General features: G+C 43.5%; 1 protein-coding gene across 1 annotated transcript in view; it reads left to right on the top strand.

The window, feature by feature from the left end:
• The window catches only part of RLF (RLF zinc finger), a 104008-nt gene that overhangs the window by 16663 nt on the left and 71783 nt on the right, over window positions 1-15562 (top strand). Inside the window, exons 3-4 of the mRNA XM_007066079.4 lie at window positions 6850-6931; window positions 12538-12670. Coding sequence (XP_007066141.3) covers window positions 6850-6931; window positions 12538-12670 — 215 coding nt within the window. The remainder of the gene's footprint in view (window positions 1-6849; window positions 6932-12537; window positions 12671-15562) is intronic.

Below are 15562 nucleotides of genomic sequence, written 5' to 3'. Positions count from 1 at the left end.
CGTCATAGGATAAGAGGGAATATCCTCTCATGGACTGGTAACTGGCTAAAAGATAAGAAACAAAGGTTAGGGATAAATGGTCAGTTTTCAGAATGGAGAGAGGTAAAAAGTGGTTCCCCCAGGGGTCTGTCCTGCAACCAGTCCTATTCAATATATTCATAAATGATTTGGAAAAAGGAGTAAACAGTGAGGTGGCAACATTTGCAGACGATACAAAACTACTCAAGATAGTTAAGTTCCAGGCAGACTGGGAGGAACTACAAAAGGATCTCTCAAAACTGGGTGACTGGGCAACAGAATGGCAGATGAAATTCAGTGTTGTTAAATGCAAAGTAATGCACATTGGAAAACATAATCCCAACTATACATATAAAACGATGGGGTCTAAATTAGCTGTTACCACTCAAGAAAGGGATCTTGGAGTCATTATGGATAGTTCTCTGAAGACATCCACTCAATGTGCAGCAGCAGTCAGAAAAGCTAACAGAATGTTGGGAATAATTAAGAAAGGGATAGATAATAAAACAGAAAATATCATATTGCCTCTATATAAATCTATGGTATGCCCACATCTTGAATACTGTGCGCTGATGTGGTTGCCCCATCTCAAAAAAGATATGTTGGCATTGGAAAAGGTTCAGAAAAGGGCTGCAAAAATGATTAGGGGTATGGAATGTCTGCCGTATGAGCAGAGATTAATAAGACTGGGACTTTTAAGCTTGGAAAAAAGACTAAGGGGGAATATGATAGAATTGTTGTTTACTTCTTCTCATAACACAAGAACTAGGGGCCACCAAATGAAATTAATAGGCAGCAGGTTTAAAACAAACAAACGGAAGTATTTTTTCACACACTGCCCAGTCAACCTGTGGAACTCCTTGCCAGAGGATGTTGTGAAGGCCAAGACTATAACAGGGTTCAAAAAAGAACTAGATAAGTTCATGGAGGCTGTTAGCCAGGATGGGCAGGGATGGTGTGTCTAGCCTCTGTTTACCAGAAGCTGGGAATGGGCAAGAGGGGATGGATCGCTTGATGATTACCTATTCTGTTCATTCCCTCTGGGGCATCTGGCGTTGGTCACTGTTGGAAGACAGGATACTGGGCTAGATGGACCTTTGGTCTGACTCAGTATGGCTGTTCTTATGTTATAAGCCTGTAAGACCGATACCAAGCAAAAGTAATGGAATGGCTGTTACAAAACTGAAAGATGGTAGCATCGTTACTGTCAATTAACATGATTTAATGGAAAACAGGTTTGTCAGACAAACTTGATACCACTTTTTCATGAAATTGTAAATGTGTTGCTCTTACTGGGTTTCAGTCAAGCATTGTAGAATACTGCATGACATTCTGATATCAAAATTAATATAACATGTGAAATGGAAACGGGCTAACATCAATGTAGTTGTTAATGGACGGTCATCAGATGCCATTGTTCTAGTGGGGTCCCTCAAAGATTGTATATGTAGTCTTTGATAAAGCATTTATCTTAGTACTGCATAATATTCTTACTAAATATCAGCACTATACAAAATCCACATGACACATTAACTGGAATAAAGCTAACTAACAGAACTCAAAATGTAGTTGTTTATGGGGAGTCATCCAGTGCATGTGTCTCAAATAGGGTCCTACAGGCTACATAGTATTTTTATATATGTGTTTGGAAATTTGCATATGCTACAAACTGTAGTTGTAAATAAGGTGGACCTGTCAATTATAGCGAACTATCTAAGTTGCTAGGTAAGCTGGGCTCAGTCAGTTTTAATAAAGCCAAATGCAAATCTAGGAACAAACAGTACAGATGACACTTGCAGGATGTGGGATTGTATCCTGGAAAGGAACTTAAAGGCCATGGTGAATAACAAACTGAATTCTAGCAACTTGTGCTCTGCTGTCACTGAAATGGCTAATAAATAAGGCTGCGAGTCTGTTACGGAAATCACGGATTCCATGACCTCCATGACTTCTGCAGTGGCCAATGCTGGCTCGGGCTGACTGAGCTGGGCAGCCCCAGGCCAGCAGCAGCAGTTTGAGTGTGTGAGAGGGGGGCTATGGGGCAGGGGTTAGGAGGTACGAGTGGGGGGATACTTACTTTGGGGTGGGGAGTTCCCCAGCTCCCACTGGCATAGCCCTGCAGCTCCTACGTTGAGGGGCCAGAGGACTCTGCACGCTGCCTGCGCCTGCATGCTCTGCCCCTGCAGCTCCCATTGGCTGTGGTTCCCAGTCAATAGGAGGAGCAAAGCCGGTACTTGTGGTGGGAGCAGCGCACGGAGCCCCCTCGCCCGTCCGTTGCCGGGACACGTGGAGCCGGGTAGGGAACTTGCGAGCCCCGCCAACCCTTCTCTTCCCCCACCTCCCTCCCTAGCACCAGCGGGGTCTCAGGTCTCTCCCCCCCCCCCCCCGGAGCATCCTCGCCCAAGTTTTAGTTAGGGGTGTATATAGTAAAAAGACATGGACAGGTCACAGGCTGTGAATTTTTGTTTACTGCCTGTGACCTGTCCATGACTTTTTTACTAAAAATACCCGTGACTAAAACGTAGCCTTACTAACAAACAACAATGTAGGTAGGGAGATGGTATTGATAAGACCATCACAGGAACTAGACACAGTATTCCAGTAAACACGTAAAGTTGACAAAAGATTCAGAGAAGAGATACAGAAATGATTTGTCTGGAAAAACTGTTTTTACACTGACATGCTTAAGAAGCACAGTCTATTTATCAAAGATTCTTGATCACAGCCTATCCATACCTACATGGTGAGAAGGTTTCTGATAGCTATTTAACCTGGTGGACAAAGGCATTATATGATCCAGTGGCTGGAAGTTCGAGTTAGACCAATTAAACAGGAAACAAGACACAATTTTTTTAACATGAGTAAATAACCATCGGAGCAATTTACCAAGGGGTATGGTGGAATCTCCATCGCTGTAAATTAAGAATTGATGTCTTTCTAAAATGTACTAGCTTAACAGAAGTTATGGGCTTGATGCAGGAATCATTTGCTGACTTTTTTTGACTTATGTTATGCAGGTGTTGAGACTGATGATCATTGTGACTCTTTTTCCCCCTAATCTAAGTAGCAGCAGTGAATAGGAATTTCACTGGGAGTCTGGCCCCTTTCCTGGTCAGTGATGCCAGTGACCTGTATTGCCTTTGTTAGGCAGCTCTAGGATCTGCTGCAGTGTGCACTGAAGGAATTCAGCTACCTTAACTCTCCACGTCCTCAGGGGATTGGGTTGCAGCACTGAGATCTGTTTTGTAGATCCACCAACCTTTGCTTTGGTCTCATTGTCTTGTGCAGCTGAGGATTGATTCTTCAAAGCTGAAATCTACTCTTCATCCTCTGCTGTCCATGCAGTCAAGATACTACAGGGTCAACTGAACAATGCCCAGAATGGAATTCATGCTAGCTAGGTCTTTTGACATAGCTTTGAGCAAAATATTTTCTTCTGGCCATGTAGCTGAAATTCCTTTGTGTCTTAATTTTCTCAACACACTTTGCCCCAATGTGGATATAGAGGGTCATACTGCTATCTGTGTAGTTCGAACACCTTTTCAGAGGCTTTGGGTTGGTGATCTTCCTTTTCCAATGAATGGGGAGTCATTAATGGGATGACAGGAAGAGCTGGTGCTGAAGCTGTTTCAGGAGCATGGTCTCCAGCAGCTGCCCACGCTACTGACTGTTCTCCTGATCTTTTGGCACAACTCTGACCCTCTATCAATTGTCAATAATTATCAATTTGTAAATGATCAATAGCCAAATTATTGATAACATATTTAACTTTGATTATATTAGTTCAGTAATAACAAACCTTGGATAAATCAGCTTTGATTGGATTTATTGATTAACAGTAAAGACAGCACATACCAGAGGCATGTAGTTACCAACAGTTGAGGAATACCTTTCCTATAATTCACTGACAGTTTGTGGCTAGACTGCTGATGGTCTGTTTTCCCCTATGAGTTTGGGGCAGTTATACCTTTGTCACATTTATTAGGTATCATTCTGGTCCTCATCTATTTTCTTTTTTTGCTACACACTTCTTACTTTAGGCTATTTTGAAGGTTCCCTGTACCATTGCAATTCATTTTATATTTTTCTTTTAGTACATTGCTAAAACATCTCCAACATTTTTGAAAATTATGCTAAGGGTTACTGTAAGCTCAGTAAAATTCTGTTCTCTAAAGTTAGTTTAATCTTAATTGCAAAGCATCATAGGAGTCTTGTTCCTAGGAAAGCCTTACAAATCTTTCTTGGCCTATATTAAGTGTCAACACAGCTCTTCCCGTGACCTTCTGTGCACGCTCTGACTCCATTCCTTCTGGAGTCTCTTTTTGCAGCAACTCCAGTTAGTGAACTGCCCGTGGTTCCCTAAGTTCAGGCAAGCTTTCTGCTGTGTAGAGCTGTTCTTGAGGCAGCATCACTCTATTCTTCTTCCTTCCTTTGAATGCAGGGGGATGAGGGGGCACTTACCGCAAAAGAAATCAGCTTCCCCAGCTGGCAGTCCACTTTGGATCTCTGACGGTGAACTGCTGGTTTGAAATGCTGCAGGAGGCTCATCAAACAGGCATTGCCTGTGGAAGGAATTTGTACTTTCTAATGCTAGGGAAAGTATTGGAAGACTCTCCGGGGGGGGCGGGGCAGGGCAGGTATTTGCCTCCCATGGCTGTAGATTGGAGAGGGGTGGCATCTACACCTGCAGCAGTCCTGTAATACAGGAACTGCTGAGCCATGCTGAGTAGGCTGCCTTGCTTTGTGATTAACAGGAGCCTGGACACAAGGAGAAATCTTGTTTTGTTCTAGAGCAGGGCTGTGTGCTTTGGTATTACCTGCAGCCTGGCTGTGCTCTTGCCTTTTGTCACTGTAAAGACAGGGCCTTGCGCAGCAAACTGCCCCCTGTGCTAAAGACCCAGCTTGTCCACAAGGGAAACCTGTCATGCAGAACTCAGTTGCTGCAGTACTGCTGTAGACAAGAGAACCTTTTCCCCAGACAGTAACCATTTCTGGATGGTCCCACTTACCTCCCTTTGCCACACTCTTGTCTAACTCTACTCCCCCGCATCTTGCCCTACATAGAATGTGTTGGGGCCTTCCTTGTTCTCCATGCAGGTGACCGAATACTACCCACAAGTTGGGAGGAGGAAGTGACTCTCCTTTGCCCAGACAGTATTTGTGTGAGCATCATGGGCCTTGTAAAGTCAATAATCCACTTACCTGCTGAGAGCAGCTCCTCAGAGAATTGCAGAGCCCAATACACACACATACATGTCAGAGGACACCGAGTGGAAGGGGAGAAGGCTTTTCTGTGAGGCTGCATGAAGAATGGCGCAACAGACAGTTTACCTAATTGGCTGGTGAGCCCATGACTGGGGAACTCCATTATCAGCTCTGGTACAACCTCTTGTAGTTGGTCGTTGGCGCTCTGTGTGCGTGTGTGTTCTTTCAGTATGCTGCCACAGCTATGCGCAGATAGCCGACACAGCAGACCTCGATCAAACTGCCCAATAAAACCACAGAACTGTTTCAGTAGCAAAGGCACCCAACCATGTCTATTGTTGATGAAGCACGGTCCTAGTATCCCGTAGACTCGACAGGACCACTACAACATGTATCCCTGTAACAATGGACCAGCTCAGTAAATGGTGGGACTTTCCATTCCCACCTCGGCTGGCAAAAGACACTTTCTCTGAGACCCCTATTTATACACAGTACAGACAAATTACATATTCCCCCTCTGATGTGGTTAGTTACCACCCTTTGTCTTGTACACTTGATTCGATCAAAACATCTCTATCCATCACGCTGTCATCCTGATCTTATCTTTAAGAGAGGTGAGTGTGTTTGTACCATATGGGTATCAGGGTGTTCTGATACCGTCCTTATTGAATGTGTTTACATGAGTGTTCTGTGCCTAGCATGTCTTAGGAATATGAGTGTTTTTTGCAATAACAGCCCTGTTCTTAGCATTTTCTGTGAACTTGTGCACAGGCAGGCCTTGACTTCTGCTCACACCCTGACTTTTGCTAACTTAGCTTTATATTAGCAGGGCCTGACTACCACTTTAGTTCAGGCCTCTTCTACCAGGCCTCATGTCTCAGGCTCTCTCCTTTGACTACACCTCTTTCAAACCCTAGCTCCTTTATCCCCCACAGCTCAGAGTTTTGGGACATCACTGGAGGCTAGAGTATGCTTCTAGACTGTTATGGCAGGAATGGGGAGATGGGCTATCAGCCTCCTGATCTCTCTCACCGCCCAGCAGAAACATGCTTATTCCAGAGACTCTTTGTTTTAAATTTCATTATACTGTGTGGCAAACTCTCATACAAAGCACTTTAATTAAGTGATATTAAGGCTCATGCTGTATGCTGGTAACTTGACCTTAATTTTGACCTTTAGTGATGTCACAAGGGGGGGATATTAAATCTAATGTGACTCTTAAAAATCAGTTTAATGAAGTCTGGGATGACAAACTCTAAAATCCCTCAGTCATGGTATGGTTATTTCATGAGGTCACTATAGGACAGAGTTACGGTTGTTTGGATGTCTTAACTGCATTTCTTACCTTTAACATAGTTTGGATTTCTTATAAATTTAATCTTAACTCTGAATTTCCTGGGTTTGTAATACCTGGTTTTGTGATAATTACTACATCCCTGTAACTGGTTTTTTGTTGGTTGTTGTTGTTGTTTTTTGTTTTTAACCCTTAAGCTACTAAGACATGCTCTCAACCATGGTTGCATCTTAATGTAGTTTCATGTCCGGGAATAAAACAAGACCTGCCACTTTCTAATGCTGCTACAGCAGTGTTTCAGCTTTCTTACTTATACAGCTCTTTTGTTACAGGAGTTGTTTTGAACTACTGCTTTCTGTGCCTGAAAGTGAATTGCCATGTGAAGTATGGTTAGGATTCAATCAGTCTATACAGGTAAGTGTATTTCACTAAGTTGTAACAAGATCCAATGGTTGGAAGTTGAAGTAAGCCAAATTCAGACTGCAAATAAACCACAATTTTTTAAGTTAAGATAATTAACTATTGCAACAAATTATTAAAGGTTGTGGTGGAGTCTCCATCACTAGAAACTGTTAAATCAAGGTTGGATGAATTTCTAAAAGATAAGCTCTATTTTAAACAGGAATTAATTCAAGGAAGTCCTGTGGCCTATGTAATATGGAAGGTCAGATTAGAAGATCACAGTGGTCCCTTCTGGCCTTAGAATATATGAATTTGTGTATGTATAACAATAAGTGAGTTTATAGGCTGGACTTGAATGAGAGGGTGGTGGCATGGAGAGCAGGAATTGCAAATGTAGCCTTATGCATGTGGATGTCATGGAAAAAGGCATAGACAGAAGTGGGTGAACTAAACTACAAGGCTGGCGTCATTGGCTAGGGGTGTGGCGATGCAGTAAGAGACAAAGTTCAGTAGACTCAGGCATAGTTGTACATGGCCTTGTATGTGTGGGAGTTAAGTCAGAACTGGGGAAGTCAGTGGAGGAATTCCAAGATGGGAGTGATTTCAGCAACACTGGTTTGGATGGAGTGAGTGGGATCAGGTTATGTGACAGCTAGGATTTACCAGGTGAATAACAAAACTTATTTTGCTTCAAGTATTCTAAGGCCATTTTGTAAAACAGGGCTTTACACAAAACCTACTGAGAATAAATGCTTTATTTACAAATGTTGAGTAGTGGGGATTAGTGAGAAGATGCTAAGTGTTCCCTTGCAATGTTAAAACGTGCATAATAACACTGATCACTAGTGCTGAGAACAACAAAGTGGTTTCTTGTGCAGTCTAGAAGAAATGCAAAATTATAGAAAAGCAAAACTGACTACATTTCGGATTAATGGGCAGCAGGCGTCTAACTTGTGTACTCTAGTCACTAGAGGGACGTAACTTACCTGCTTGCTGAAAAATAGATTGAAGGATTTCATGGTCCTAGAAAAAGGTTTCCCAATATTTCTTGTAAACTGCAGAGTAGAAAAGTTGTACTTTAGGTTAAGAATGTAGCTCCTCCATGTTTAAGGTTAATAGGTTGATAGATTGCATGACAAAGCTTAAAAATGTGAACTGATGTAGTACTCGCAAAAAGAAAAGGAGGACTTGTGGCACCTTAGACACTAACAAATTTATTTGAGCATAAGCTTTCGTGAGCTACAGCTCACTTCATATCCGATGAAGTGAGCTGTAGCTCACGAAAGCTTATGCTCAAATAAATTTGTTAGTGTCTAAGGTGCCACAAGTCCTCCTTTTCTTTTTGCAGATACAGACTAACACAGCTGCTACTCTGAAACCTGTCATGATGTAGTACTGTGTGCCTGAGTCTGCAGATAGCCTTCGAGTATGTGGCAGCATGGATTGTTCTGTAGGGGCACATGCATCGCATAAGCACAAGATCCAATTTTTAAAAAAATTTTAAGTACTTTGCATTTGTCCGTATTGAATTTCATCCTATTTACTTCAGACGATTTCTCCAGTTTGTCCAGATCATTTTGAATTTTAATCCTATCCTCCAAAGCACTTGCAACCTCTCTCATCTTGATATCATCTGCAAACTTTGTAAGTGTACTCTCAATGCCAGTGGTGCACAAACTGGGGGGTGTACCCTCCTGAGGGGGCTCAAGAGGTTCTCTAGGGGGGTGGGAAGAAACTAGGATTCCATCGGTCCCACAGGACCTTCTGCCATAATAGTGGGAGCGGGATAAAAATAGAGTGGATATTTTGGGTCAGGACCGGAGCAGGATTTAAAAAGGTCCTCTCATACTACAAACAATGTGAACACCCTGGCCAGCAGCTGCCGCTCTCCAGCCACCCAGCTCTGAAGGCAGCACTGCTACCAACAGCAGTGCAGAAGTAAGGGTGGCAATGCCCCAGCCTGCAGCAGCCGCTCTCCAGCCACCCAGCTCTGAAGGCAGCGCTGCTGCCAGCAGCAACATAGAAGGGGGCTACTTCAAGTAATGGAAGGTGTGACAAATTCCATGAATGGTAAGAGGGGTGTGACTGGAAATATTTGTGCACAACAGTTCTATACTATTATCTAAATTGATGGAAGATATTGAACAGAATCAGACCCAGGACCAATCCCTGTGGGACCCCATTCAATATGTCTTTTCAGCTTGACTGTGAACCACTGATGACTACTCTCTGGGAATGGTTTTCCAATCAGTTATACACCTACCTTATAGTAGCTCCATCTAGGTTGCATTTCCCTAGGTTGTTTATGAGACTGTCAGGTGAGACAGTGTCAAAAGCCTTACTAAAGTTAAGATACATCACATCTACTGCTTCTCTCCCCTACATCCCCCTCCCAAAATCCACAAGGCTTGTTATTCTTTCAAAGAAAGCTATTAGGTTGGTTTGACGTGATTTGTTCTTGACAAATTCATGCTGTTACTTATCACATTATCTTCTAGGTGTTCGCAAATTGATTGTTTAATTATTTGCTCCATTATCTTTCCAGATATTGAAGTTAAGATGACTGGTCTATAATTCTCCAGGTTGTCCTTATTCCCTTTTTTTATAGATTGGCACTATATATGCCCTCTTCCAGTCTTCTGGAATCTTTCCCATCTTCCATGAGTTTTCAAACATAATTGCAGATGGCTCCGAAATCTCCTCAGTCAGCTCCTTGAATATTCTAGGATGTATTTCATCAGGCCCTATCATGAGTCCTCCCTGCAGAGATCCATCACAGAGCCAATATTCCATCATTGGGTGTGGGGGAATAGCTTCCTATGCTGAAACGTTTGTTCCAGCGGGGGCATGATCCTGGGGTCGTTAACACACACCTTCCTTTTGCTGTGGAAACCAGGCTCTCTTCATGCCCTTCCACACATTTGCCTGATCCCTAGGGTGACTTCCAAAATCAAAAGGGACAAGGCCACAATCTTTCTCATAGCACCTGTTGTAGTTGTGAGGTTAATGGCATCTCTGCCCCCGAGACCTAAAAGTGCCCCTTTAGATCTCAGGCCTCCAGCTGTCACCTTTCTGTGGGCAGGGGTCCAAATTCCTCTTCCTCCAGACGGGGGATTTAGGCTTGCAGTCCCCCTGAAATTTGCTGTGTATCGCAGCAGATTGCTGAAGGGACGATGACAGTGTCTACTAGTGACCAGCCAGCTTTCACAAAGCAGAATATACATTTATTTTAGGACAAAAGCATTACAGGTAAAACACCATAAAATTATATTGTTTTGATATGCCTGCTAAGTTTAATTGGTGTCCCTTATCTTCCATGTAGAGACCTTGGCAAGATCCAGTTCTTCAAACTCTTCTGGGCAGAGTTTTACCCTGTTAGCTACAATCACATCAATTTTTAAATCAAAATGAGGTTCATAAGTCAGTTCATGCCAACCCGTTGTACCACACGCCCTTCTTTGTCTCCTTGGCCTCCTGAACATGGTCTGAACCACTATATGTAACTGACCCAAACTTCTCGGGAGTTGTTTACCTCATCTTGAATTTGCAGTAATTACCTCCATTGATTTTAGTTCCCGGCAGAAGTTTGGTAACCCTCCCCCCTAGAGGAGATAGAACACAGACCCAAGCTCACAAAGATACATATAGCATTAGAGACACAAAAGTTTGACTAATCCTTGGGCCCTCAGCATTTGGCACATCTCACTATAATAGTCTTTTGAGATTCACTCCCACGTGGCCCGGATCTGATTTCACAGCACCACAATTAGATATGCCATTAAAATTTCAAGTCCCTGTAACATCCAGGGTGTTGGCTGGTTAAGTACCATGGATGGGGATTGCTGTAGGCAAGTCCAGGAGATCCTCATGCAGAGGATGACTGTATCCACCAGAAGGAATTATTTGTCTAAATGGAAGAGGTTCTCAATATGGGTGGCTCAGTGTAGTGTGGACCCTGTGCAGGCTTGGGTACTGAAGATCCTTGAGTATTTGCTGCCTCTGAAGTACTCCAGCCTGTCTTCCAGTACCTTCATGGTGTTCCTAGATGCTATCACTTTGGCCAGGAGAGAGTGAGTGCCAAGCACTTATGGCTGACCCTCCCCACATGAAACCTCCCCCTAAGATGGCCCCTCAGTTGGTCTCAGAATTTTGTGTGAATAGTTAACCTGCCTGTCGTCTTCCCAAAACCCCACTCTTCATCTGGATAAAAGTTTTTAATCCTGGGGGAACATCTGGTGTGTCTTTTTACTACAGCGACAGACCCAAACTGTTCAGATTTCCCCCCTGAGTTATTTCTGGCTATAGCCATGGCAGTTCCAAAGGCCATGCCATCACATCACAAAGACTATCTAACTAGCTAATGCAGTGTATCTCATTGTTACCAGTTGGCTGTGTACCTCTCCCACTGAACATCAAGACTTACTCTACTAGAGCTCAAGGGACATCCTCCACCTGCTTCAGAGATCTCCAATTTGCATTGCAAGGCAACGGCATGGAGCAACCCACTGACTTTTTATCAAGCGTTATGCATTGGACTTAGTTGCCAGAACAGACACCAGGTTTTGGAGAGTAGTGCTATGATCCCTGTTTGACTGATGCAGCTGATATGCCTCATCCCACCATCCAGAAGTGGTACTGCATGGTAGTCACCTATCATGGGGGTGATCCACACCAACACATACACAAAGAGGGTGGTTACTTATTCTATAATAACTATGCTGCTTCAATGTTGTTGTAATCTGTGAATCCCATAATCCCACCTCCGTCCATGCTTTAGGAGTCCTCAACTAACACGAGCTTTGAATTGGGAGGGAAGTGAGGGAAGGTTATGATCTTGTGCCCTTTATGCTCTCGCATGTGAGCATGAGAAAGTTGAGTGCATGAATCTCCTGTGCACAAGGCACATGCACTCCTACAGTGGGATCTACAGTGTCTTCAACATATCAAAGAACCACAATTACTACAAGGTAAATAGCCATTCTCTCTGAGGTTGTGAACCAGCCCTACTCATCTCAATGGAGTGTTAACTCTGAAAGATGACAGTTTGAGCCATCTGCATTGTTTCTCATAAAATGGTCAAGTTAATGTCCTTATCCTACAATTCCCAAACCACACCCCACGTTTTATGTGGTACTAAAAGCCCCAACTATCCCTAATCCTCTGCCAAAACCTCCATCTTCTCCTCTGACAACTTCTGTTCAGTTGTGTTGAAACTAGGAAAATTTGAGGCACACAGAAAATGAAGAAATGGTGTAAACATATTTAATATAAAAATAAATAGTTTAGGGTCTACTGTAGGGACATGTTTTTTTAATTTAATTCAGTAAAAACCTCTAACTGAAGCTGCTAGAGTGCTGCAGAAACCTGAAGACCTAGCTGCAGAATTTAGGGCCAGCTTGCTAACAAGCAACATTGTAATGTCCCAACACAGCACAATAGAAATGAAGCATTCAAGAATGACCATAATGTAATTGAAAGGTGTTAAACACATTTTCTGGTGGTATAATGTCAAAAGAGTATAGCTGGTTGGTTGTCTTTCTGAAGTTAGATTAAATATTTAATCTTATTTAAAATTCTCTTAATGGATTTTGGGTTTGTGTTTTTGTTTTGTTTTATAGGATTCACATGATGCTTTACTGGAATTTGGGAATAATAATCTCCAAATATTGGTTGACATTACTAGGGAAGGCGTGTGGAAAAATCCAGTTCTTCTTAAAATTCTATCACAGCAACCAGTAGAAACAGAAGAAGGTAAGAACTGAGATTCTGATTTATAACATATGGATTCCAGTAAAATGTTGGTACCCTTTGGTTGGGGGCAGGTACCTGTCAATCCTGATTTGAACTGCTCATTATTACAGAATTTGGCAGTATTTCAGTTGGAGCTGTATGATGCTAGCCACGTGATAAACTGCATTTATCGTGAAACTTTCTCACTGGCGCTCTGTCCATTAATCATCTTTAATAATACATTTCAGCCCTAGGCCATTTCTAATATTCTAAATTTGAGCATCTTGAAAGAACTACCATTTAAAAAAATAGTCTGCCAGAGAAATGTTTCATTCTTTTACTGCCAATGTGGAATTTTCTTTCCTTCCCCAAAATTTTTCAGTAGATTGACTTGCATAAGTCTTTGCCACTTCTGACCAATGCATGTGTTGCAGATGGGGAGAGAATTTTAAAGGTTACTTGCGAAGGATAAAAATAAGTTCTTCTTCGAGTGATGTCCCTGTGGGTGCTTAACTTTAGGTGATTGACTGCTCTGTGCTTCTAGTCGGAGAATTTCGACCGCAATACCTGGCTGGGCTGCACGTGCGCTCTCCCTGTCTCGCACCTGTCATCGTAGCTGATTAGCGCCGTGCAGCCGTGTTTCTTTCTCTTTCTCTTTCTCTTTCTCTCCCTCTCTCTCTCTCTCTCTCTCTCTCTCTCTCTCTCTCTCTCTCTCTCTCTTCCTTCTTAACTGCCCTTTGTCCAAGTCAGAGCTCCAGCAGTGTCTTCACTTGCTTTACCTCAGGCGTTCTTGTTAGCAGTTTTTGTAAATAATAGTTAGATTAGTTGATTAGGACTTTCTATTTTTCTTCTCCCTGTATTAAAATAAAATAATTCTTTCTTTATAACTTCACCCTGCCATGGGGTATTCCCTTTGAAATGCCAGGATCTCCTGGGTTTAAACCTTGTATCTCCTGCCGAGAGGCATTTCCTATCTCTGATGGACACTCACAATGCGTCAGGTGCCTGGGGGAAACACATTGTCATAATCTGAAGACCTGCACAAGGAAAGCAAGGGATCTCAAATTTAAGCCTGCCTCACGCCCAGGAACGCAAACTTCTGCTGGTGACCAATTACCGACGGCAGCTTCTGACAGTTCCTCCTCCTCAGATTCATGTGGGAGGGACCTGTCTCCTAAAATACCTGCAAAGAGGAGAGCTTCCACTCCTCCTGTCAAACCTGCATCTAAAAAGAAGCGTTCCCTAGCTTGCTCTACTGGATAGGTACTGACCGCGCTGCAGCAAAGTACCTTCAAATCAGCAGGGACTAAAGCCACAGAACCTAAGTGGGCAGGTTCCAAAAAGGAAGGCAGAGAAAAGTGCCCTTTCCACTACAGCACTGGCAGCAACAGCAACAATCCTCCATACCGAGTGCCTCTGCAGTTTCTAAGTCACTGGCGCCGTGTCTCTGTCTCTCTGTCTCTCTCTGCTGCACATCAGTGATGCATCGTCACCAAAGCCTCCTAAGTCCTTGGTGCAGTCAACATCGGCACCTATCCCCACAGTGTCAAACTACTTCCTGGTACCTCAACAATTCTTGGCACCACAACAAATGCAAGTGCCTCCTCCGATACCGAGAATACAGCAGTTCCTTGCACCTAAGGGCCTGACAGTGAGCCTGGAACCTGCATCCCCTCTTCTTGGTACTGACACTGTATCTGTGCTTTCAGCACCACGCACACCACCAGCTGCATCTGAACCCTCCCCACCTCCAGTGATGAGGATCCAGGAGGATGAGAAGGGGGAACTTTCTTCATCTCAACATTCCTTGACCCTGCAGACCAGTATCAGATCTGAGCCACAAGAGTTCTCTAGACACTATCCAGACCAGTCGTACAAGGGTGGTATGGGGACCCTCACCTGTTTCATGTCTGGGAATGATCAGTCTGGGACCCGTGGGCAGCATACAGGCAAAATTTTCCCAAGCCACCAAGCAACAGGGAAATTTCTAGACACTCCTCACCAAAGCCAGTAACATCACCTGACATCTCCCGGGAATAGACTTTTGAGGAAACAGAGCAGGAGTTAGACCAGGAGGCTATTCCTGCAACCAACTCGTCTTTCTCACCTGATGAGACCACCATGCCTCCGCTCCCTACTACCAGAGACTATTTCAAACAGTTTCAGGAACTGTTTAAAAGAATAGCTGACACACTTCAAATCCCTCTTGAAGAGGTTACCAAATCTCAGCACAGTCTCTTGGACATACTCCGCACATCAACATCTTCCAAGATTGCCTTCCCCATAAACGAGGCCATTATAGAGCCCGCCACAATCATTTGGAAAACCCCCGCCACAATCCCACCTATGTGTAAGAGGGTGGACAAAAAGTATTATGTCCCTTTGAAGGGGCTAGAATTTGTATATTTCCCACCCCCAACCAAATTCTGCTGTGGTGGATGCTGTTAATGAAAGAGGCAGGCAACATTATTCCAGGTCCACACCTTAGGATAAGGAGTGGAAAAGGCTGGATTTACTCAGCTGCAAGGCCTACACATCAGCAACATTATAATTTAGAAATGCCAATTATGAAGCTCTCTTGGCAAAATATGACCACATGACATATTAGAAATTAGCAGACGTTATTGAACTTATACCAGAGGAAAAGAGAGAGAAGTTTATATTCATTTCTGAAGGCCACCTTATAGCTCAAACAACCCCTCAGGCATCATTGGATTCCCCTGACATGGTGGCGAGGACCATCGCAACTGCCATAGTAATGCATCGGGCCTCCTGGCTGCACCTGTTGGGGTTACCAAGGGAGGTGCAATCTACAGTAGAGGACCTTACTTTTAAGGGTCTGAACCTGTTTGCCTGCAAGACTGATGAGTCACTTCACTCCTTAAAGGACTCGAGAGCCACTCTTAGATCTCT

Source organism: Chelonia mydas, chromosome 19 (assembly GCF_015237465.2).
Source record: "Chelonia mydas isolate rCheMyd1 chromosome 19, rCheMyd1.pri.v2, whole genome shotgun sequence".
In the NCBI taxonomy this organism is placed as follows: domain Eukaryota; kingdom Metazoa; phylum Chordata; order Testudines; family Cheloniidae; genus Chelonia; species Chelonia mydas.
The sequence above is the reverse complement of the archived record's forward strand: the minus strand, read 5'-3'. Positions and strand labels throughout refer to the sequence as shown.